At 38.1% G+C, this 26,047-nt stretch overlaps 1 protein-coding gene across 4 annotated transcripts in view; it reads right to left on the bottom strand.

Annotated features, from left to right (window-relative positions):
• OPA1 (OPA1 mitochondrial dynamin like GTPase) overlaps positions 1–26,047 on the bottom strand; it is a 50,759-nt gene that overhangs the window by 10,227 nt on the left and 14,485 nt on the right. For all 4 annotated transcript variants that reach the window (XM_064720838.1, XM_064720836.1, XM_064720837.1 and 1 more), the window contains 22 exons: positions 24,714–24,767; positions 23,595–23,699; positions 21,402–21,488; positions 20,913–21,026; positions 20,506–20,586; positions 20,024–20,098; positions 19,626–19,697; positions 19,387–19,486; positions 18,730–18,860; positions 18,140–18,212; positions 17,976–18,048; positions 17,124–17,239; positions 16,463–16,527; positions 15,797–15,873; positions 15,408–15,573; positions 14,738–14,890; positions 14,039–14,147; positions 13,324–13,403; positions 12,041–12,181; positions 10,600–10,716; positions 9,247–9,340; positions 8,819–8,929 (listed from right to left, as the gene is read on the bottom strand). In XM_064720838.1, the coding sequence (XP_064576908.1) occupies positions 8,819–8,929; positions 9,247–9,340; positions 10,600–10,716; positions 12,041–12,181; positions 13,324–13,403; positions 14,039–14,147; positions 14,738–14,890; positions 15,408–15,573; positions 15,797–15,873; positions 16,463–16,527; positions 17,124–17,239; positions 17,976–18,048; positions 18,140–18,212; positions 18,730–18,860; positions 19,387–19,486; positions 19,626–19,697; positions 20,024–20,098; positions 20,506–20,586; positions 20,913–21,026; positions 21,402–21,488; positions 23,595–23,699; positions 24,714–24,767 (2,194 nt within the window). The remainder of the gene's footprint in view (positions 1–8,818; positions 8,930–9,246; positions 9,341–10,599; positions 10,717–12,040; positions 12,182–13,323; positions 13,404–14,038; positions 14,148–14,737; positions 14,891–15,407; positions 15,574–15,796; positions 15,874–16,462; positions 16,528–17,123; positions 17,240–17,975; positions 18,049–18,139; positions 18,213–18,729; positions 18,861–19,386; positions 19,487–19,625; positions 19,698–20,023; positions 20,099–20,505; positions 20,587–20,912; positions 21,027–21,401; positions 21,489–23,594; positions 23,700–24,713; positions 24,768–26,047) is intronic.

Here is a 26,047-nt window from a genome sequence, read left to right on the forward strand (position 1 = left end):
ATAAGTACTTAAATTTTGATTAATAAGTACCCTCACAAGGAACCAGTACTAAAGAGAAAATAGCATCCAATTAGATGTTTTGATCCTTGCATCATTCAGAAAATTTTAGGAAAAAAATAAATTCAGCAGACAACACCACAATGACCCTGAAGTACAAGAGACATGGGTCTAGAGAAAGACTAATAGGCATTAAACATGTCATTATTCATGTAGCAGTTTATCACTATTTTTCAATGTCAACTTTAAGTGATAGGCTTCTTTTAGTCAGTGACAAATGTGGTGAACTTTGTAAGGATCCGTTTTAGGACCTGGACATCAGTGCCTAACTCTTCATCAATAACTAAGAAATCACAGCAGACAGGCTTTGGTCATCTGGGATTCTTAAGTTAAGTAAACCATCACTCCATCACAGGATGCCTGCAAGTGATGTATGTTCTCCCTTGAGGATTACTTCCCTCTGTGAGAAGATGCAGCCTTCTAAAGCACTTTCTGCCATGACACAAAGCAGGAACTACCTTATCTGCACTTTGACACACAGACCATCCTACACATTCTTCTGGTTTTAATTCATTAGTTTCATGCTGCGGCCCCAAAACTCAAGAGGAAAAAAAAAAAAAAGAACTTGAACATTTAACCAGTCTTTCACATCAAAGTACACTTGCTTGGGTCGATTTCTTAAATTATCTACAGGGAGTTAAAAACATGACAGTCATACAAAAATAATTAATTTGCATTCTAACAGGAAGTTTGCAAGTCTACTGTGAGATATCGCTTGGGTTCAAACTTGGGGGAAATCGAAGACACGACCATACAGACTGATTCCAAGCACACTGTCCCCCAAGTTCCTGTGCCATGGAGCACCAGGACCTCAAGAGAGCTCCAAGGGAGCACAGGAATCATGCTGCCACCAGCACACTGGGGACACCAGCACAAGCCTGAACTCGTTAAGAAACAGACAGCCCACACTTTGTGACTGATTGAGATTTGGGCAGAAACCAGAGTGCTCTAAATGACAAGCAGCCCCTGATAAGACACAGGCCATGCCAACATCCTCAGGGAAGCTGCTGGCAGGGGACTGTAAAGACAGCAGCTCCCTGCACATGCTTAACAGAAGTTGGAGATTAGTTGGGGATTCCCAGAGAGAAATGGCTGCTGTGCATCTCTGGGTAGAAGGCCACACCATCTTCCTGATGTAATGTTCTGCCAGCCCAGGATGAGATGAGTGAGTGCTCCTCACTGCTATGACCAGGGGAAAGGAGAATGAGACTAAAGCGAGACTGCTGACACCTTTGGAAGTGTCTTACAACTAGAAAGTAATCATATTTTTACTTAAGTAGCTTCTAAAACTCCAATATTTAGACACTGTGGAAGAAATAAGAGCACAAAATAACCCTAATTAATCAGATTCCATTTACATTTCCTAAGATACCTTCCTCTTTCCTATATCTGTCTTTGGGCAGCAAGGGTGCCATTTGGGTGACTATCTTCAAATATCTTGAAAATTATACCTTTTTTCTGTATCTTGTGAACACTGAAAACCATACTGCTTCTGATCTAAGATCTACTAACCACTGCCTTTTGAGCTGTTTTGTCTAGTTTCTACAGGAAAATTATCTATGATCTGCTTATTTGAGAGATCTTTCCCCCTACAGCTGAGCTTTGCCCCTATGAAACACTATGACCTTTTTAAAAAAAAGTTAAAGCTCATAATAGAAGAGCAAATGGAAGCAAAGGCTTTAGAAAGTCAAGTCAAAGCCTGATTTTAAGGAGCACATGTAATCAACAATGTCATGAAGGATGGAGGTCAAATCAAAACACGATTGGCAGTCATCTGAAGGAACTGAAATTTAATTAGGCTACAGTAATGACCACAGTATAGAATTACATTCACACAACATTTGTGTTCTACAGCTAACAGCAATGAAAGAAAAAATGTAACCATGGAGCAAATAATTATATGCAAAGTACTCTTCACAGACTTTATCCCCAACTTTGAATAAATGCATAACAAAAAAGGGGACTCACTTGGATGAAAACCAGTTTGTTACACAGAACAGACACAACAGAACCCACTCAGCATAGCCAAATCACAGGAACTTCAGGTCCTGAGTCAGCAACTTGCATGTGGAAGTGCCAACCTTAGCTTTCTAACTCCATTAAAATGGCAAGTTTATTATATGACTATATGATATTAAATCATTCATGCTCCAAGTTGGCAAATGGCTTACATTCAACAAGAGAAAAAGTAAATAAAAAATTTAATGCTGTGACTGCAAAGCAATGACTTTAGATATAAAACTTGAAAGTATTTCACTGTAACTCTGGTTTGCTTAGTTTTTATATGTTTTAGTCTTTACAAGAAAATAATTAAGTTCTGCAAACTATTACATTTCATAGCTTACAAACGTATGACAGAATTGCAACAAATGGCCCTAAGCTGTATTTTCTTCATGTGAGGGCTTACTCCTCAAATGTTTCAAAAAGCTTTTGTGCAGAACAAAGTCTCAGCTAGCCCACGACACCTGTACAGGTGTCAACATTACTGACAAATGAACTTGGAGGCTGATCCATTCACATTCATTCCTAGCAATTTCAGAATCAAGTTTCCACAGGCATTCCCACCTCCTGCCAATGACTCTCCCATGCACATGGTTTTACTTATAATTTGGTGAAGAACTGGGTTTTCTTTTCCAACTTGTGAGGACACAGGATATTGGATGAATAGTATGCTGACCTAGGAAAGATGCTTTGCATGTACTATGTTTTGTTTATCCCATGGCTTTGCAACATTCATAGTTTTGCTGTCCAAAAGGACTAAAAGGAGAAGAAATAAATGGAGATAGGACATATGTATTTCGTTTGGGTCTGTGAGATTTCAAGTCTAGTGAAGTGAATGGCAGAGCTCCGGCTGCCTGCCTGAAGCTTGGATTCACCTGAAGCATTCAACATCTATGCGCACCACCTAGCAGGCTTTAGGTGCTACTGCAATAGGCAGAGATGGCACTTAGCCTTTAGGATAAGACACTGAAGATCCACTTCCTTTCTGAAATGATTAAAGGATTTCATTCCTAACAGTCTTGTCTTAATAAAGCTTACTAAACTAGTACTTTCCACGCAGTTGCTAACCAGAAATGTGCAGCTGAGAAAAAAAAAATGACCGTCCTTTACAATCTTCATAAATTACATGTCATACAAATAAACCAGAAAACCCCGAGGGGGAGTGAAGAACAAGGGGGATCAGGGACAGGCAAGGGCATCTTCCTGCCGGCGGCGGGAGTGGAGCTCCGGGAGGGAAGCCCGGGGAGGGGAGCACCGAGAGGAGGGAGCACCGGGAGGGGAGCACCGGGAGGAGGGAGCACCGGGAGGAGGGGAGCACCGAGAGGAGGGAGCACCGCGGGGGGGAGCACCGGGAGGAGGGAGCACCGGGAGGAGGGAGCACCGAGAGGAGGGAGCACCGGAGGGGGGAGCACCGAGAGGAGGGAGCACCGGGAGGGGAGCACCGAGAGGAGGGAGCACCGGAGGGGGGAGCACCGGGAGGAGGGAGCACCGGGAGGAGGGGAGCACCGAGAGGAGGGAGCACCGGGAGGGGAGCACCGGGAGGAGGGAGCACCGAGAGGAGGGAGCACCGAGGGGAGGGAGCACCGAAAGGATCCCCGCGCTCCCTCCGCGGCCGCTCAGCGCCACCCCGCGCTCGGCACCGGCACCGCCTGAGCTCGCCCCAGCTGCTCCGGCCCGCGGGGAAACAGCACGGCCGGCACATCCTGCAATCTGTGAGCTGCTTCTGCCAAGTGTTTTACTGGGAACTCAACTTTTTCAACAATTCCCATGTTATTCACGTGCTATCAGGTATTTCTGCTGAAATTACTAGTCTGTCATTTGTGTTAAAAATAAAACAGTAGAAAATACATTATTGATGTTGAAGTCTTTCACCTAGGTATTATCTTCCTATAAACCAACACTGAAGAACATAATTAATACAGTTCTAGGGAAGGTGTGACTTCAAATTATTGTCTTTTACAAATAACCAACCAAGTGCCATTTTAAAATACACAGAATATTTAAAACCTTCAGTAACTTCAGAGGCAGCCTGCAGGAATATTCAATATCATTCACTTTGGAAAGTTAAACACAATAACAGGAGAAAACACAGGAATTTGCAAATACTGCAAATGTTCACTGATAAAATTGAAGGATATATATTGACTCATCCATTTTCAAAGGCACTGTAGAAATAAAGGGTAATTAATATCCAAAACAAAGAGCAAGTGGAAAAGATTTGTGTAGAGGTGCATACACTTGTGTGTAACAGCTGCAGGAATTTGAAGGGACTGACTTGCCATCATTAGATTTTCCCTCCAGCCCAAAGCAGTGCCTTAAAGCCTGCAGTACAAACAGGGCAGTCTTGCCAAGAGGCTTTTCTGTGAAATTCTTCTTTTAAAATACTAATTTTTTACCATTGTACTTTCAGCTCTCCTTCTATCCCATTTTACTTCTTATGGAACTCAGCATATTTAAGATACTGATATAGCTAAGCAAATACTTAGCTGTGTGAAATATAAATTTCAAATCAAAGTATTTTGTCCGTCAGCAATGAGCACAATCAAGATGCAGGTGCCAACTGGAAAGTAAATGTAATTCCTCCTATTTCAGGTGAAGCTATCCAAGTCAGGGCTATGTTTCCCAAATGGCTGACAACTTTGGTGAAGAACTTCAATAAAAATAATCCTCCAGAGTTATGAAGGAGGTGGTGAAAAACTGCATTAAATAGGTGCCTACTAACTGCTGAATAAGCCTACAGTACTCAGACATGTAAGAGACAGATAGCAAATTACTCGTTTCTGAATCCTCATAATAAAAAACCAATTAACACGTCTCAACTGTACCTACAGTTTTAAAACATGACAAGAAAAGCAAAATATCATGGCTGTTACTTTTCACACAAGAACTTTGGAGTTGTAGCAGATAGATCACTGCAGCATCAGCTCACTGTTCAGTAACTGGCAAAAGAGGAAATAAGACTACAAGGAATTGCTGTAAAAAGACCAGAATAAAACCCAGAAAGCATCATAACACAGGTATATAAATCCATAATGTAGATACATTTCAAATATTTTGTGCAAGGTCTGCTCTTTCACCTCAAAAAGGGTTTAGTGGAACTAAGAAAGAGGAGAAGAGTGGCAAGGCTGATTGAAACCAGGAAAAAATGTCCATGCAAAGAGCAGCTACACCATGAGAACTTTTCAAGTCAGAGAAAAGAACATCAAGTGCAGGTAGCGTACACGTCTGTGAAGTCAAGAATGGCAAAAAAAAAGAAAAGAAAAAGATTACTGAATGTTTTTCACAGTGCAAGAATTAAGGAGAACCAAATGAAACTGGCAGGTGGCTCAGAAACAAACAAAAGGAAGTACTTTTTCTCACAATGTGTAGTTGAACCCTGGAACTAATTGCCACAGGATGTTGCAGATGCCAAAGTTTACATGAGTTCAAAAAGCAATTAGAGAAATTCACAGGAGGAAAAAAAAAAACCTCCATGAATGCCTATTAATCACAAAGATATTACCTCAGGATTAGGAAATCTTGGAACCACAGACTGGGCTGCTGTGAGAGCACAACAGGCAAGAACTACTGTGTGCTTATGCTGTTCCCACGGCTGCTCACTGCCAGGGTCAGGACTCTGGGACACATCAACCACAGGTGTATCTTTCAGTGCAAGCATTCTCATAGAGTGATTGCATTTTAGGACATTTTTGAATTCAATTTTCCCAATTCAGCTGTTCATACTTTCCTCTGCCCCTTTTTGCACCTCATGATCCTTTCTTCCCAAAGGACCCTAATTCTAGGGCTTCTTTATTTCCATAAACTTAGTGACCATTCACTGGTACAAGTATCATGATGATATTTATGTTAAGGAGTATATTTATGTTACATGTAAAGCATAATTTTGAAGAAAGGCATCCTTCAGTACATTAAAAAATTAATAATTTGTTCTGTTTACTCTTTAAAATACCCAAAATAAAACTTGAGATATTAACAGTGAGAAGCAGCAAGATTCAGGGCATAAATGTCATATAAGGAATATTCTTATATAGGACTAAAGTACCATTCAAGGTTGTAGAACACAGACAACAAAACCTGCTCAAGTAAGTTTTGAGTCCTGTGTGAGCTCTCATCACGAGACTCAGTCACCCATGTGAGTAATAGCCATTAACCAGTATCCTGAATAAACAATAAAACACTTTCAGTGCTTCACCACTAAAAGACTGATAAAACAGCAGTGAGACAGTGTTCCCATATAATCACCATCAACAGAAGTCATCCCAGCCTCAGGTATATAAATAATTTACATTTGCAAGTAGAGTTTCTAATCAGGAAATGAATCCCAGCCCCCTATTTACAAATTTAGACTGGAAATTAGAAGTCTATTTGTAACCACCAGAAGAATGACATCCTGGAACATGTTTTCAGTGTCAATAGAGAGCCCCAACAAGTAACTGATTTGAAGACAGAGCTCCAGATATTCGAATCAGCTGGGTTATATAAACACAGCTGCATGGAACAGAGAGAGTGCACTTTGTGGCTCAGGAGATCTCTGCCCTTCCTAATTAAAATACCAATACTTTATGAAAGTGTGGCACAAGAGTCAGGATTTTTTCCTTTAGGAGAGTCTTGAACTTTACAAAGTGCTACTAGAATGAAATTACAGCTATCTGAGAGTTCAGTGCTCTATGCTATCAAAATCTATCTCAGGGGTATAAAACAATCCTCAGCACCATAGAAAAGCATTCTATTCACCAAGGGAAATGCAAAGAACCCCCCTTTTCCAGTCATATTCCCATAAAAATCACTTAGCAATAAAAGCATGCAGACAGAACACAGCTGATCAGAGTACAGAGCTAAGCAGTGGTAGTTCTAAAATCTTCCCACAGGTACAATAAAGCAGAACATGTCATCATACATTGTTTTGCATTGAGTAACAATTATTTCTTTAGAATAATGTGTGGGGGATCTGTGACCTCCTGAATTTAAAGAAATACAGCGCAGTGACATGTTTTTGCTACACAGTAATTTATGAAATGCAAACTACACACTTCAAGCATTTATACCAGGGCACTGACACCTCAGGTTATGAACACACACAGGCTGCTCCTACAGGTCGAGACTTTGTTTACAAAACAATGACCTCAGCTGCCACTGCTTTGAAATGGGAGCCTATTATTGAGGCTGGGGAAAAGCAAAGTTGACAATACAAAATTCTAAGTCAATTTCAGTGCAAAATAAAGACATGTTAATTTAAACATCATGGGCATGGTTAGGGTTTTTAAATTTTGTTTTAAAACACTGAATACTTGAGGATAAATCAAAACCACCAAGGTTTCCTCTACATCAGTGTTTGTGCAGGAAAAAGCCCAAAAAATCAGCTTCCAGCATCAAAGCAATAAAGCAAGCAGCACTGCTTGAAATAGAGAACTTCCTCCATTTTTTCCTTCAAAAAGTCTCCATCCTACTATGTAGCTACCATTCGTTTTACCTCAACATGTATAAAGAGGAGGAGAACCTCTTACACTGTAAAACACTCTACCTACTCTAAAAGACTGTTTACATAAAGGTTGGTACAGGATTTCAAAAGCCACACAGGATGTTTGGAAAAATTATGTACCTATCATGAAAATAATACAGTCAGAGCACCTGTTTCAGACATCAGTCAAGAAAACCTAGGCAATTTGCCCTAGATCACCAAAACTCCTATTCACAATTCCAAAATACTACATTTTCGAACGGAAAACAAACACGATTCACTAGGATTTCAGTAACAATATTTCCAATAAGTATTTTCATTATTTTCAGTGTAGCCAAATCAGCACTATTAAAAAGAAATACTTAGATTTTGAGTTTATTTTAAGCAAAACATTTAATTTATATTACATTTTGGATGTAAAATACGAAAAATATGCCTCATACTTAGGCAACTAACACCTATTGCAGACTTCTCTGTCCTACTGAACCCTGGATATAAGAACTTTCCTAATTACTTTGCTAATTGAAAGAAAAAACACCGATCACAATATTCATTCATTCTGAATTAAATATCCCAAGTCATATTTTAAGACAAAAATTAGTTTCTACATCAAACACAAAATAGATATCTAAGAAGAATGGTCACCTGTGATGTGAACATGCAGGTATTTATGTAACTACAAGAACTTCATTCAACACTGGGCTTTTTTCTTTTCCCTTTTGCACAGCACTGTTTTTTCCACTCCCAGACCAGGTGCACAGCTGGGGTTTAAGTGGAAGTCTCACAGAATGGCAGAATGCTGCCAAAAAACAATGGTGTGTGTGCAAGGCAAGGTCCATCAGCTAAAAGTCAGTCTAAACTCTACTGGGTGTGCAGGCAGACAACAGGAGACAACCTCAACCTAGACCGTCACCTTAAAAACCTTCACTACTTAAAATTTTATTATATTAATCATAAAACACTAATGGTTTTTGAGCACTTTTTGAGTTACCCAGAGCATTAAACTACTGTAATCCCTCTGGAAGGGGAATCTCCCTTTAAATATTACTCTGTTTTAACCACCCTTTTTCAATATATTTATATAAGTGAAGTTACATCTAGTGTAAATTATATTATCACACTATACTATCTATGTTCACCTTAGAATCAGTAAGATCTGACCATATTTAAGAAAAAATCTGTATGATATTAAATAAATGCCAGAACATGAACAACCCACATCACGCTGAATATTCTCAAGGACAGTGGCAAAATTTCCTTCATTTCAAGCTCATTCCAAAACACTGTAGAGTGTGTACTTACTGAGATCTTCTGCAAGCTGGACTCTCTTGCCAGTTAGGAGCATCACCTTCTTTTCATTGTCTTCAGCAAAATCTTCAAGCACTTCCTTTACATTCTTCTCCAAGCGCCTTACTGTAAAAAACCAAAACAACAAAGCAACCAAAAAAAGTGAGGGGCAACACTTTTGCAACTCCAAAGACCTAAGGACAGGATTTTGGGAAGATCTGTTGGAGATACAATATATGTTACCATACTTCTTAACCTGATAGGAGAAAAGGCAAACTTCTGAACACAGAAGCCCCTTCTTTGGGCCATTCAGAATGGAAATTCTTTGAAATAGATTTTTAAACTTCAAAGGGTATTTCCCCTCTAAGCAAAATTATTATTGGATGACTTCTTTAGAAGGAGATAATTTTTTGTTTCAAGCCCTTCCAGTGAGTGAGCCTTACCTTCAGTGTTGGTGAGCTGCTGCCTCAGGGTGTTTGCTGTGATGGCCAGCATTCGCTGTATCCGCCAGAAGAGCACGATGTCATTACATTCGAGCTGGAATGACAGAATTGTGGGGTCAGACCCCTGGTGTCCACTCAACATCCTACACACACAAGAATCCCTTGACACTTTTAGCAGCAACTATAACCTCATGTATATATATCCAGACCTTGCACAAAAATCCCACAGAATTACTGGTGTAGATAACAAGGAAACACATCAAAAATACTTCACAGGAACCACATCAGCCTTATTTAATGCACTGCATCACCTTCATGTCTGCTATTTTCAACAGAAAGAGCTGTATCATGGCAAAAAAACAATTTGCACACACTTTATGCAGGCTGGGGAGTGTAACCTAATGCTCACTGGAACACCACTGCTGGTAGCAAATTCACTGAGAGACAACAGCTGAGCTCCAGGCTGTGCCTCCCTCCATGACAAATGCTTCTGAAGACAGGGCTGGGCCAAGAGCTGTATTTGTTAACAACAGAAGAGACAGTTTCTACACCTGCAAGGACGGCAGGAGGAAGCATTAGGTTCACACTAGGACACCTTAAAAAAGACAGGAACATGAATAGGAGTTTAAGTGTCATAAAGAGGGAGCTCTCCATATTGTGATCTTCTCCTCTCTTATCTCTTACAGGCAAAGGTACTTCTAAAGTAACAAATATTTCTGGCTTCATGGCTTATTAGGAGAAAAAGTGAGGACCTCTATCTTTCCAGCAATTTCTCTTTGATTTCAAATATAATGGTAAGAAAATAGTGTATTCTTTGAGTGATTTGATCCATACTGTCATTTCTTGCACAAGCTCGGGTTCACAAAACCGGAAAAGTTATTTATAAAGACCTGTTTGGAAACTTCATAGCTGTTCATTTTTTTCCCCATTGATCACACATGGTTCCAAGCATTAACGATAAACATTTACTGACCATAGTTTTCCTATAAATCCATCGGGATGTTTTCTAAATTTTTTTGTATAAGTGAAGCAAATAACTATCAATGGGAAAGCAGGAGAAATGGCTATCAAAAACATATCAACAGCTGTACACTACTGGTTTTAACAGTGCATTTTCAATACACAAGGATTAGAAACAGATGTTTAGGTCATGGCTGATACCTAGTGGTCATTTTACATAATTACCACCAGGATGGCATTTTATCCATTACAAGCCTCGTGTAAAACGTATCTGAGATCACCAGCTATCTGATCAGGCTACTTTAAAGTACTTTTAGATTCTTTTTTCAGCTGAAATAGAAATATTAAGGCAAAACACCAGTATAGATGAAGAACATCAGTTCTTTAATTTACCTCTGAGTCCACAAAATGCCTCTGATAATAATAGAAGCCTCTTCGACATAGATTGCAGTGGCTCAAAGCAGACTTCAGGAAGTATCTTCTATAAATTTGGTGCCATGTGTCTTTAATCTAGGAAAAGAGTATTTAAATTTGACTAAATAAATAAATACATACACTCACTATCGTGCTTAGATTAATGATTGCATTTAATTTTATAATGTAACTCCAAATTCTACTGTTCCTATCATGTAACATGCATCTAAATATTTCCCAGCAATTTGTCTGCAACTGGGATAAGATTAATCTGTTAGTTACACTTGGCAAACACTACAGATGACTTGTCAATTTAAAAACCTACTCTTCCATGAACATAACTGAATGCTTAAAAATACAGTTTCTGGCCAAAACACGTTTAAATTATAACTAGAAAACATTCTTTACATTCACACTGAGAACACATTTTTGAGTTGTACCCATTAATTTACCAATTAAACCAGATTAAAGCTTAGAGAAATATTTAATGGGTCTTATGTAAACAAACATTTATAACTTTTCTTGATTAGGTTTATTATGTTTCAATTCTTCAAAATTAAACATGTGTATCAAGATGCCTCTCTGGAAAACCCATAAAACATAATTAAGAAAATCAGTTGCTTAGCTAGATAAACCTCAGTTTGCACTCAGCCTCCTCATGTAGAAGATGTGGATCACTACTATGACCTTTATAAAAAATGCTAAGTGCTGTATAGGAAAGGAGCAGCAGATATTACAACTCTTCTTCCTAGAAGAAGTGCATGTATTAATGGTGCAAAGGTAGCCAAAGTTATTGCAGAAAATAAATCACTGCTATAGAAAATCTACATCTATTACTTATTAATGTCTGAATTCTCATTTATTTAAAATCTCACATTTAATGAGACAAGAGGTCTAATTACCCTTCAGGGCCTTTCACTGCAATGAGATATGTAATTTTCCAGAACATTTCAGATGTACAATACAATCCCTCAGGACACTCTAAAAGAATCCTGCCTTTTTCTAAGTATTTTTTAAAAAAATTCTCTCTTTTCATTGTACCAATGAACTCTAAACTTCACATACAACCACACTGAAAGCTGTAGGATACACAGTATGTTTTTACTGTAACTTGCTCACAAAGGCCTTGATTACATCTGAACAATAATTTCTAACAAGTTTTGTTACAATGTAGGCAAGAAAGTCTGCTCAGCAGATTCTGATTCCAGTCTAAAGGGACAGATTCCAAAGTGCTGCACAGCCTTTGTCTGCCAGCCAACACAAGTGTGTGAATTGCGTGCAAGCAGCCACTTAGTGATTTGTTTGGAAACATCTGCATTACAAACTCAGTATTCAGATGAAATCTTTTCTTTGGCATCTAGAAAACATTCAAATGTTCACAGGGGGCTTCCATGTGTCTTGTTACAATTCTGCATCTCACCAGACATGGATCCACTGCTACTCCTCTTGCTTCCAGATTCTTTCTGACAGTCGTTACTTCATCATTTGCCAGATAAGCTGGATGATCTTCATTGCACTTGATTAATTTCTCAAGTTCATTTTTTGTTTCATTACGAATATTCTAGGATAGGAATGATTAGTTGGCATTTATTATTAGCGACACAGAGATCATCAGCACCTCCCCACTAAACACTCTATCTGCTTAACAAGCCAGGGCAGGAAAAACCTCTGACACTATTAACTATTACTTTTAAGTTACTTCAAAAGGAATTTGTGCAAAGACACATCAAATATAGCATTTTTAATGGATAATTCACTGTCAATTTAATTTTTTCCCTTTTCATTATACACAGAAATGCAGAACAAGAATAGAAAGGTGGAAAAAAAATCATTGGTGTTAGCCCCCTTTCCCCTAGATGAGTATCTGCTAGCAGAGTTTCACATTCATGTATCACTTGTGACACTGCTTAAAATTGTAATTTTTGACTATTAGCTAGCAGGACCTCTCCATGGGTTCATACCTTTAAGCTGCTGCTCATAAAAACCAACTAATATAGGCTGAAGTCACTACCATGCTCCAATAGCTGGCTGCATATAGCTAGCTGTAAAACTCTTTTCTGCAAAACAATTACTTCCTACTCTATCCCTTTAAATTCTGCTTACTTCTTTAATGTATGAATCAGTTTGAGAAACATCTAGGAAAAGGAATATAAAAAAAGCCTGTCATCTCTGGGCATTGAACAAAAGGTGCAATTAAAATTCAAAGGAAATTTCCAAAAGCTATGAGCAAATGAGAGGAGATCCTATGATGAATAGGGCCTGTCAGAAGATACAACTGTGATTACAATGCAAATGATAATGCTATCACATATTAATTAAATCCAAGTAGAGCATGACAGGAAACTGCATGTGACTTCTCTTTAGAAGGCAGGCATGAAAAGTATGGAAGAGAATAGCCCAGTTTCCACCTGCTTACATTGCTTTCTTTCTACTGCAAGAACTTCAATACACATGTCAATGGCCTAATAGCAAAGATGTAATTCAGCTGAAAAAAGGAAAACAGTTTACAAGTCACTCTGTAGATGGAGCATGGAAATGTATACTAAATTCTCCATGCTATTTAAAACAATGACAAGTGAGGCTTTTTTTGTAGTCATCTAAATAGTGTGAAGAGAATTGGTAGTTTTGAAAATTTATTGAGTAATAACCAAAGTTTTCTAAAGGTAGTGAACTGTAAATTCTTTATATTTTTTTTCCTTTTACCTGTTCTTTGGTGCGGCCTACCCAGTGCAACCATCTTTTTTTCCAATCTGGACCCACCATATCTTCAATAACAGATTCAGCTGGAAAAGGAGGTATGATATTAACCATCAAACAAAATATATGCAATCAGCCAAACTTAAACTTTCAAAATTAGGTATGTGAACAAGAATCAACATTTAATGTTGAAGAACATAAAATAGCCCACACTGAGTTAAGTCAGGTGTGTTTTACTTCAAGCAATGGTTGATGTATTTTACTAAAATTTAAAAATTATTTCCAACCAGTAGATACTTTAAGAAGTATATAAAAAACACAACAACCCTCTACTGAGATCACCCTCCTGGCTCCAAATCATGCATTAAAAAACCCTCAAATCTTACCTTGGCTGCAACTTGCATCAAAACTGATTATGTTAGAAACCATAAACAGACCAACTATTTTCCCTGAATTTATCCTGTCCTCTTACATGTGCATTTAGACCATTTTTTTACTCTATAGATCTCTACTGCTTCTTATTCAGTTGCCTCATTTTAAGAGCAAGAGTATGAGAGTTTTCAGGCTGCATTTTGCTAAATATTTCAGTATCAGTCCCACTGCAAGCAGTCACCACTTTGTCAGTTGGGTGATATGAAGGCTGCCCTTCAGTGAAGTGAGCTAGCTCAAGATTGGCTGAGATTAAAAGGAGAAGAAGAGTGGAATAGATGACACCACTCACTGTCTTTGAGCCGACTCTGGAGCGTCTCTTCCATGAAATGAATGGCTGCATCCCACTGCTGCTTGTCAGATATGGACCGATCTTCTAAGGCATTGTGCTGGATCACCCGCTGCAACGCACAATGTCACTTCAGCACACAGCAATCCTTCCTTCAGGATTCAGTTAATAACCCATTTCTAGTATTCTTTTCATTTTTAATGGCTGATAAAACAGATTCTATTGGGCACACACAAGAGATTCAAGATGCACCTTTCAAAGCACTGCCAAAATTATTTTCGTGTGCCTCTGATTCTTTTCTACAGCCTGCATAAATAATGGAAAAAATAAAGCAAAAGGTATGAAATCCCTCTGGATTACAGAATCTATAAAGATGGAAATGAAATGGTGCTATTTTATAGGGCTACACTGAACAGAACAAATAAGCTGATGCCAAACAATTCTCACCAGGCTGCCCTAGTGCAGCCAGTGGATTATGGAGGACATTCATGAACGAACCAAAACAGTTTTATTAGATACTATTTAGGGTAAAACTAATAAAATATAATAATGAAATGGGGAACACTGAATTAAAGCATCATATAGAAAAGGTGAGATGGACACAAAAATAATCATTCTATGATTACAGCATAAGAATGCAAAAATACTGATTATTCAACTCTAATAAAAACATTTCAAGGCAAAAAGCCCACTACATTATACCAGGCTATCCTCCGCTCTCTCATTCCATTTATGCCTCTTAATAGTTTCTTCCTTGACAGCTTGCTTCAGTTTATCAAAGATATCATCATGCTCTTTTCCTTTTTTTTCTGTCATGAAACGGGAAAATTCTTCTTGCAAAGTCTCCCATGCCACCTGCAAAGTTAGCAAACAATTTCTCCTGAAATGGACCATTACACCATACACCACCTGATAAAGGCACATTTACTACAATTCTTTCAAGTATGAAAATCTGGAGACTTTCCAAAAAAACCCACACAAACATAAATCACAGACTTTTCTTTTGCTGCCTTATCCACTGCTAATAAAAGCAACATTAAACTTTGCTTCACTGTATTGTAGCAAGCAGAATTCTGTTAAACTTGCATAAATCTATTAAATGTGAATACACCTACTTGAGGGGTTTGTTAACCTTGCAAAAACATGTTTGGCTTTTCTTCTTTAACAGATAAAATTCACCAGAAGAGAAAATACAACGTTTTTTGGTTCTGGGACAGTAAGATATTGCCAGCCTTTTCCGACATGTAAGCTAGTTAAAAGAACTGCAGTTCAGCCACTCAAACATCATCTTACTTCTCTGGAGTTATGCTTTCATTTTACATTTTAATTAAGTTCTAATTTTATTTTTTAATTTAAATAACTAAATTCTCACCTCTACTGCTTTATTAGGCAGTTGTTTGTCAGTCCACTGCTTCAGTTTGATGTCCACAGTGGTGTTAAATGTCCCTGAGTTTGCAGTCTGTGCTGCTGGCAGGTATATGTTCTCAATGACATGAGTAGATACCCTTTCCCATAATGTTTTCTCAAGCATCTCCTCCCTAAAATGAGAATTATTGATAGTTTCCAGTATACACAAGTGACTAATAGGTGTGCATTCAATTTGTTAGGAACACAGAAAACAAGATTGCAGATCACAGGAACCCAATACATTGTCCAAGAAAAACATTTTCTTACTTATAGCTGATAATGTTGTTTTCTAGAACTCTATTTTAAAGGCAAACTTCTCCTAGTAAATAATGGGAAAAAAAAAATTTACTGTACCAGTGCTTTGGGGTGACCTGAGTCAAACTTATGACTTCATCAAGAATCTCATTCTTTGCTTTCTCAAACAGTTCATTCTGTGCAAAAGGAAATAAGATTAAGTGTAGTTTGATCATGTCTCCATGCAAAAAGTAAAAAAATCCAAAACTTTTTCTTTAAGGCCTTTAAGCATCAAATGATACCTCCTGGTCACGTTCTGAACAATGTGTGTGCATATCATCAGCTGTCCTGGTTTACCATACATCTTCCCTCCCATCTCTTGCCATGCCTTTGTCCAGGCATGGCATTTCAATATTCACAATCTCTATAAAAGAATTACAAAATGAGATCCCAATTGTTTTCTTACTCTGTCTGATAGACCAGGGAATGTAACTTCTCTTTGCCAGTTCTGTCATGATCACAATGACACACTGACCTATCCCTGGGGGCAAGTTAAGTCAGGTAACTGTATACTAGAAGAGTGAAGGACTTAAGTGCTGAAGCATCACAATTCTGAGGAACAGTATTTCCTTCCCCTACAATAATTTACCCTGTCCTAACATTTTGAAATGTCAGTACTTTGTGTTAACTTTAAGAAATCTTCACAAATGAAATTAAAAGGCATAAATTTAGATTCATAGTCTTCAACCCTTAGCAGCACACAGTAATAGCAGCAGTGTAATTTACCCTGTCAAGCTCTCGCAGCCGGGGGTAATTGTTCTTCCATTCCGTCTCCAGATTGAAACGTGTGGCTGCAAAAATCAGAAACAGAGCCTTGTTCTTTTATTTGTCTATGAGCACTTCATGACTACCTTAGAAGGTTTTAAAACTGCCACAAATGTTGCTTATGAAAACTCTCCAAGAACTTTAAGTGTGTCTGCAAATGAGCAGAATTTTTTTCTGTCTATGCCAAGACACTCTATGTACAAATTGCAGAATTCATGCATTAAAAAAGCACAGAGGAGTCATTCAGCTTCCAGCTCTGCACACATCAGCCCTGCCCTGGCTGACCAGATAGTACCTTTATATAGGAATCCATTTTAAACATCTTAATCCAGTGGAAGAACTGTATTTTGCTCACAAAAAAAAAAAAACCCAACTTGATTTTTGTGCTTCATACTTTTTTACTCCTTTGGTTTTTAGAGCAAGTAGTACTTTGCAACATAAATTACATTTTTGGTTCTTTTCTAGAAATTACCTGGGGCAATTACCAATTAATGGGAAATGCTGATAATAAAAAATGTATGAAACAATTGCCCAAGCATGCTGGTAAAACATTATATGCATATGGACGAAATAATTGTTTGACAGCAAGTTGCTAGTTCCTTTTTTTTCAAAACATGTTTACCTTTAAAAGCATCTGCCTGCTGCTCCACAGACTCTCTCACCATTTTCCAAAAGCAGTCTGACACAGCAAGACTTAGGTTCTTGGTTGTTACCTGATGTGCTTTCAGCATACTTGTCCTGTAAAGAAGGATAGCCAGAGGAAGTTCTCTGCATATCCAAGCTTTCAGCCCCCATTTTCTGCTCTCTAGAATAAAGCTTTGCTTCTCAGAGCAGAAAATAACAATGTGACTGTGCACCTAACCCAAATTCCAGTCTCTTCCTCTAAAATACTCAGTGTAGATCATCACCAAAGCAAGGAGAAAAAGCCCCAAAAGAAAAAGCCCCAGTTTTTATTCTAGAGGTTGCAGTGCAGGTACCACAGTGCCAAAGATCATGTACTGTACTTTCCTGAAGAACACCAGCCTGTGAAATCAAAACTCCACTCAGTGAGCCTCCCTCAGAACACACAAACCAACCCTTTGAATACAACATGGTCACACCAAGACAACTGACATTTAGAGGCACTAACACTCACTTTTGGGCTCGATTTACTCCTCTCAGCTCTAAGTGCTTAGACAGGCTGAAACTTAGCTCTTGTAGGGCTGATGGAGAGACACACAAACCTTGGAAGAGTGGCCCAGAACTGCAGTGGAATCAGCTGCTGCCTGAAGATGCCTGTCTGTCTCCACTGACTTACAGCAAGCATTAGGAAACCAGGATAAATTGGTCACCTCAACATGATACTTAATTTAAGCATATTAAATCTCAATTAGTGCTTCCACATTGCAATCCTTTTAAATTCCACAAGAAAAACTGATGCTAGCATTTACCAACACAAGCTCATTTTAACAGAAAGGATAAAATAGCAACATACTTTAAAAGCTTTGAATTTTGAAAAAATTCCTCTTCATATTCTTTAATGGATTCAATGCTTTCACTGCTGTTTCCTGCAAAAAGAAAAGAGTGCTGCAACAGTTCCATTCAGACAGCTTTCTGGGCTACCAAGGACAAAATAAGCAGAGCTAGAGCTCTCTTTACCTTTTCCAGTAACAACTGCAAAATAACCCAAAGCCTTCATTGGGAAGAGTTTGCCTTCAATGATTTGCTGGATCTATGAAAATAAAGGATTAAGAAAACCCATCAATTACTTTGCACAGAGATATTCCACAGTTTTAAGGCCAGATCTAGTCATAGCTGTGCATAGACTACAGCAGGAAGCAGTTTGTCATGGGACTATGAGCACTACTGAGATTGAAAACAAAACAAATAAAAAAAATAAAGGCATAAATCTAATAAGGCATAACACAGCAGAACACAAAACACAACAAAAATGCCTATATCAGAATATCCTTAGCCTTTCTGGGAAATGGAACTTGCTCAGGTCACCTTCATAGTATTACAGCAAGCTGAGACAGAAGTCCCATAGCTGATCACTAAAAGCAAGGCCTGAGAGAGATTAAAACAACAACTACCAAAAAAATCATCAAACTCAATAGAGAATAAGCACTCAAAACCATCTAGAATAGGCAGGTGAGGTCCAATATCTCTGCCAGCATCACAACTATTTTACCATGTGTGACTTCAGCCAGCACAATATGAGAAAAAGAGTTTCACCTCTTTGGACTCACCCTGTTTGGACTGGCCACATTTTTCTCTGCAAGATCAACCTTAGTCAACACAAATATTGTCCTTTTGCCTTGGGGATCCATTTGGCTGACTAAGTCTGTGACAATACTGCGTTCTGCATCCACTGACCCATCTAAAATAAATACAAAGTTTATTTTAGGGACTGTGTAATCTAACAGTACTGAAAACACAGTAGCCATCATCAAGTTTCATGTTACAAATTTAACCCCATAAAAGTAGACTTATGTTCCATTTTTTGGATACACGTAGTGGAAAAATTGCTTTGTTCCCAGAATCAAAACAAAGCAGTTTATTGTAGTTCTCTAAGTTTTCAAGAAGTACCAGCTTACTCAAAATATTCAACATAATATTATATTCAATATTATTGCATGCTACCTCCAAAAACACTTCTGTGAAAAACATGAATTTTATTATCACCACCATTTTTCTTTAATGCTACAAAAACTCTTAGCAAAAAGTTGCTTTTGCCACAAATTTTGCACAGATTGCCTTAATTTATAAACAGACATTCCACAGCATGCTGTTTTGTACACTACACAAATTATCACAAAAGGAAAAATACCATCAGAACAGACTCCAGAGTAACACATGAACCATGATTAAAAATACAAGTGGATAATTGTTTAGACTCTTAGTACCTTGAATACAGAGGATGATGGCATTAGGATTCTGCATGTAGGCTTTGCTGATGCTAAAGATAGTTTCCTTTGTATCTGGAGCCATACCTGATGTCACAGTCTTTAATATGCATATGGAGATAAATATTTAAAGAAAAACAAAGAAAAAAACATGTTAAAAAATCCCCAATGGCTATTGTTCTCATCAATAACACTACTTCATTTACATGTCTTCATTTTTAAAATTATTGCATACTCACACTAATGACTCCAGGTAAATCAACCAATACCATTCTCTGCAAACCAGGACCTTTCACACTTAAGGAGATGGTCTGTGAAATAAAATTGAAATTAGAAGTTTATACACCATTTAGTTTGAATACATAGACAAACACTATGAAACTATATGAACACATATTTACATACATATGTTTTATTCAGCAACAATCCATCATTTTAAATAGGAAGTACAACTTTTAATGCAAGTATAAATGCAATACTGTTGTACGAAACTGATTTTAACAGTCCAAATACACCTTGTATACTGCAAAACACAAAGTATATGCAGACTGGATTCATCACAATCCCTCTGTTGAAGAATACTTTCAAAACATATACACATACAGATATTTACCATGAAATATTTGAAAAGTCTTACCTCAGTGCTAACAGTGCACCCTTCTTTCACACTATTTCGCATCCTGATTTCTATTTCATTTCTCAAAGCCGCAAGCTGTTACAAGAAAAGCAAAATATCAAACAGAAAATTCTTTATAACTGTGATAGAAGAAAAATTACCTACACAGAAAACCACTTTTAGTTAGGGATGAAGATCTCAATTTATAAGTATTATTTCAAATGCACCTTTAGTAAGTCTGGTAAATGGGGAGGGCACTAATTGACAGATTACCTGCAGATCCCTTCAGGCTTCAAAAAGTGTCTTGGCACAAGGAGTACTCAACATTTTATCCACTTCAATGCCAGCCAAAGAGATAATTTAATAGCTAATACAATGCCTTGCCCCACTAAACATCTTTCACTCTAATTAAACAGGGGCTTAGAGATCACAGAGATACAAAATTATTCAGAGAATCAACAGAAGTAAGTCTCATTAACTTCCAGTCATTTCATTATACTTACATCCTCCTCTTTGGTCAGATCAAATTCCCGAGAGCTGTCTTTGAATAAAGCCACATGGTGAGGACCTTCACTAAGGGTCACCTAAACATTAAAAGCTTTAATGAGAAAGTATAGCAAATCTAACACAGAGAAACATGAAAAGTACTTGACATATGTACACTTCCCTCTGTAGTAACACAGTTGTATGTAATGATCATTCAGCACAAAATTACTAAATGGTACTGCTCCTACACAGACAGTACACATGGATCATATACAGACCTGCAGAGCTTTCGTCATTGGCTGAAACAACTCCCTTGCTTACAGGCCATTTTATAAACCTATGCACATGGATGCTTCAATCAATGTCATAATCAGAAGGAGAACAATGCAGCAACTGCTGATTCAGAGATGAGGATGTTCCTTACCTTGACAGGGGAACGTGTCATCATCTCCCCAGACCCTCGAGGGAATATGCGGGCCTGGGCGATCATTTCTAACACGCTGGTTTTTCCTGCACTTTGGTCTCCAACCACCACCACCTTAAGTGAAAGTTTAAACAGCTATTGGCTTTTGGAAGGATATTTTGGAAGTTTAGATAAAAGCTGACTAGGAAGACACACATCTCTATCAACGTCGGCCATTTCCATTGAAAATGGAAAGCTCAGCAGAGCAGCAGTAACTGAATCTAGACAGGGTTTATCTAAGAGCCGAAACAGGCTTAGCATGGTTAAATTTGTTATTTTCAAAATTATCTTATTGCTTTTAAAATGAAAGACATGTCTTAAGCAAAAGGATGGAGTTACAAGAAAATAGCCTAGCAGTAACTCTGGATTATTCTGGAATATAATGAAATGCTCTATTTAATTGCAAAACTGGTGTTTCAGTAGAAATCATTGAACTTGTTATCTACTTACTCGAGGTAGGTGATCTTGAGTGTTATAACTGGCATCATAATCAGACAGGATGTCAAGTACTTCAGAATACATATCAATCAAGGACTTCTACAAAAAAAAGTACACAGAGAAAACACAGCCAAATAAGATAACAGAAGTTTCAGCCTACTACTTCTGCAAATTTGTGCAAAAATGATTTTACTTTCTCCTGATGGTTTGAAACCACAGCTGTCTATACTGCAGCTATCTTTGTTCTATGAAATACATTACCAAGTGAAGTCACTTCCTGACTCCTGTGGTGAAGGGGGAAAATGAAAGCTCCTATGTACAGCATAAGAGAACAACGAAGTGCAAACTTTGCAGCTTTCAGGTTAAGCTAAATTGAGTTTCTTCCATTAAACATCTACAATTATTTAGTTTGATGAACAATAAACATTAACAAGGATACAGAGTTATCAAACTTATGCACAAGTAAGATTCATCTTTCCCTTCCCAGAGGAAAGAACAATATCCATACAGGTTAAGAAATCACACAGAGAAGAAGAAAACATCTATTTTTAAAATGCTCAGGATGCTGGCAGACAAAAACAAAAGCTAGTCTCACTGGATTTATACAGTCATTAAATGATGTTCCCTGACCCCATAACTTACTCCTACCAAACTCAATGAGACCCATGACAAAGCACAAAGGTATCAGACCGTGTGTGCAAAAAGAGTTGGAAGCAAGATTATCTGAAAATACAGTGAGGCAATGTGGGGGCCTGAATATATGTTGTATTGTGGGATCTGTGTGGCTCCGAGTTGCTCCAAACGAGCTGCAGCTGCAGGGTCCTTAGTTGGGCAGCAGCTGTAGCTCGTGAAGATAACTGAAATAAATAGGGGTGGGTCAAGAGCCCAGGAGGAGCCCCTGAGAAGACAGGAAGGACTGTGCTGCAGAGTATGGGGAAGAGCCCCAGCAGAGAGGCAAGAACAACACTGCAGTGAAGATTACAACAACTGGTGACCCCGACGTGATGAAGAACACTGCAACCAAACATTGAAAGAAGGTATGGAATCCCCCGGACAGCCGAGAGCTGTGGCAGCCTGAGAGCTGGGACTAGAGAAGGTATGGAATCCCCTGGACAGCCGAGAGCTGTGGCAGCCAGAGAGCTGGGACTTTGGATTATAATATGGCCTTTGAATTAAGGAGCCCCTGAGAAGAAAGGAAGGACTGTGTGGCAGAGAATGGAGAAGAGCCCCAGCAGAGAGGCAAGAACAACGCTGCAGCGAAGATTACAACAACTGGTGACCCCGACGTGATGAAGAACACTGCAACCAAACATTGAAAGAAGGTATGGAATCCCCCGGACAGCCGAGAGCTGTGGCAGCCTGAGAGCTGGGACTAGAGAAGGTATGGAATCCCCTGGACAGCCGAGAGCTGTGGCAGCCAGAGAGCTGGGACTTTGGATTATAATATGGCCTTTGAATTAAGGAGCTGTAGCAGCAGAAAGCTGGAAGAATATGGCCTTTAAAGAAAAGAGCCTTGGAACATCTAAGGACAGCCGAGAGCTGTGGCAGCCAGAGAGCTGGGACTGTATAGGGATATGTATATATTCTATGGTTGTATCTAAAGACAGCCGAGAGCTGTGGCAGCCTGAGAGCTGGAACTGTATGTGTATTGTAATTGTATAATTGTTAAAAGAAAAGGGGGGAAATGTGGGGGCCTGAATATATGTTGTATTGTGGGATCTGTGTGGCTCCGAGTTGCTCCAAACGAGCTGCAGCTGCAGGGTCCTTAGTTGGGCAGCAGCTGTAGCTCGTGAAGGTAACTGAAATAAATAGGGGTGGGTCAAGAGCCCAGGAGGAGCCCCTGAGAAGACAGGAAGGACTGTGCTGCAGAGAATGGAGAAGAGCCCCAGCAGAGAGGCAAGAACAACACTGCAGTGAAGATTACAACAACGCTACATGAAAAACCAAGCCACATTTCCCAATTTCTTAGGTAAGTTATTTAGTTAGACATGGTAACCCCTTCATGGTTTTCAATTGAAGCCACCTCCGAAAGTTATATAGTTAAAGAATAAAAGATGTATGGAAGTCCTGATGACTCAAAAAATTAACAGAGGTATCCCTAAAACAAATGTTAGAAGTTTATATATGAATTAACAAATGCAATTTAGAATAGCATAATGGAAAATATGGTGTAATTATATTTCAATGTGGTTTTGTAACACATACCTTTAACTTCCTCTGATGAATTCCCTTGTCATCTCTTTGCAGTACCAATTTTCTCAATTCTTTGTTCTCCTTCTCTAATCGCTCAAGCATTCTTTGGTATTTGAGCTATAAAAAGTAGTACAAACATATTTGTGTAATTATGGACATAATAGATTCACATGAACAAAGTTTTACCTATGAAAAACTTATAATCCTTTAGGCAGGTCTTTCAGAAATATAGAAACCTTCCAAGAGAAGTGTGTCAGAATTACTTTATTTTTTGCAATGCAACCCGATTGCTTCAAAAGTTTTTATAAGAGCACACTATTCAAACCTCAGGACACAAAGATCAATATTAAAGCATCTTAAGCATCATTTTCAAAGAAGCTACACTTATGGAACCAGACAGAAATCAGTGTCAGTGGGAACTGGCCATTTAATCAAAATGGAGCTTAAATGTAAATGGGCAAGCCTCATTTAGACCCTTTCTTCAGCCTCAGATCGAGACAACAGTACCAGCTTAGCCCTGTTTAGGAGATTGTAGTTGTACTCTGAAGATGAGAGATGTATATAGTTTTGATATCTGCTCTGAAAATGTTTGTCTACAATGTGGAAATGTATTTGGCCTGAGAGTACTTTAAAAAAAAACAAACAAATTTCAATATGCTATTAAAAAAATTTAAGTAATAAATGCACTCAAAACTAGCGAATATATCATGAGGTCAGGAAAGCCCCTATAAAATGTAGCTGAGCCAAAGAGCCAATCAGCTTAGAAGCCTGCAGATAAAAGATTAATTGTACATGAATGTGAGCAAGAAACCCAAACATTGATAAATATGACTAATGTGCATCATCCCTGAAAAAATCTAGCTTACAAATAACTAGTTCTGTCTGGCTAATCAAGGTGAGATTAAAACTTGGTTGGAATGAGGTCTTGCTTTCTGTAAGTCAGTCAGAGAAGAACAGACTAGACTGACCTTTGCTCTCTGCCAACACAGGGGACTCTGCATTCATACATTCAGAGATTGAAAAAAGCACTGCATTTTCACCAAATATACCTCAGGCGTGCTTTTGTCTCATAAATCTGAGACTGCTGCACATAAATCACTACTTAAGGCATCAATAACTCAGAAAAGTCACCTGAGTGCGTAATAGCTCTTCTTGAAGTTGATCAATCTTCTCCTTGTCAGAAACCTACAAAGAAAAATTATCATGGCTACCATCACTTGTTTAGTTTAAGCCCTGTAAGTAACCAATTGAAATTACGAATTGAAAGTTTCATTCCACATAAGAAAAGTGACTTGACATGCATTTTACAGCAAGTAAAATTCTTCAATTAGCATTTGAAATTTAAAGCTGATGGAAAGCCCCATCTGCAACAGGAGCTTTCCATCAAAGAATTGTCTGAATTTCAGTACATGCAAATGTAGAAATTAACCCTTCAAGACTTAATAGTGGGAAAGTGGGCTTAAGGAAAAGCAGCTTCATATGGTGCTGAGATTTCAAGCCACTGAACTAAATACAGTTTTAGTGGTCAAACTCTCAGGATCTTGTATATCCACTTTCTGAATCAGCATCATCTTAATGTGATAAAATCACTGAACACCTGTTTGCTACAGAAAATACTTTCAGGTGAGTATTCACTATTTGTGAATATTCATAAAGCATTCTTATTTCATTCTTATTTGTTTGTCAGAATTCGAAACACGCTACACAACTTCATACATTTTAGATAGGCAGGACAGTCTTGAAGGGTTATTTCAAAATTATTTAAATTACATTGAAACTAGAAAAATTAGGATATTAAGTACAAGACATCTTGAGATTCAAGGAATTAATGTAATAAGATCAAGCACTAAGAAACATTCTAAGCCAAATGTTCCTAAAATGTGTTCATCAAGATGCAGTAAACAGTTGTTTCAAACAATCCCCTTTTACTAACACAAAGGCAAAAAGCATTAACGATGGAATACAAATTCTTATGATGTAAATATTTACAAACAACAAAATCTAATGGTTGACTGATAAAATATTCAATTTAGAAAAAATGGTAACCTAAACAAGTATTGAGTGTGTCAATATTTAAATAAAGTTCACGTGATAAAGCCCATGTGACATTTACAACTCAAGTTGGCTTCAAATGAGAAAGAGCATATTATCTAATATGCAGAGGACAGCTGTTATTTAGACATAAATTAATTCCATTACTAAAACTTTACAAGAGTTGTTACAGACTAAACAAGAATTATAATTCACAAGTATTCATAGTGCTCAATATCATTTAGCTGTTAAGCCTGAAGAATTGTGTCTGCACTTTATAGAAAGAAATCCAAGCTGACACTTCCATCTTATTGCCATTATTTTCTTTCATAAAGAACAAAGACAAAATGCAGTAAATTAACTTTTCACTGCTGTTAATTAGTTCAGTGGTAGCAAAAGTACATCAGAAACAGGGTTAGTTGAACAGAGGATTT

This window comes from Zonotrichia leucophrys, chromosome 9, assembly GCF_028769735.1.
Source record: "Zonotrichia leucophrys gambelii isolate GWCS_2022_RI chromosome 9, RI_Zleu_2.0, whole genome shotgun sequence".
Lineage (NCBI taxonomy): Eukaryota > Metazoa > Chordata > Aves > Passeriformes > Passerellidae > Zonotrichia > Zonotrichia leucophrys.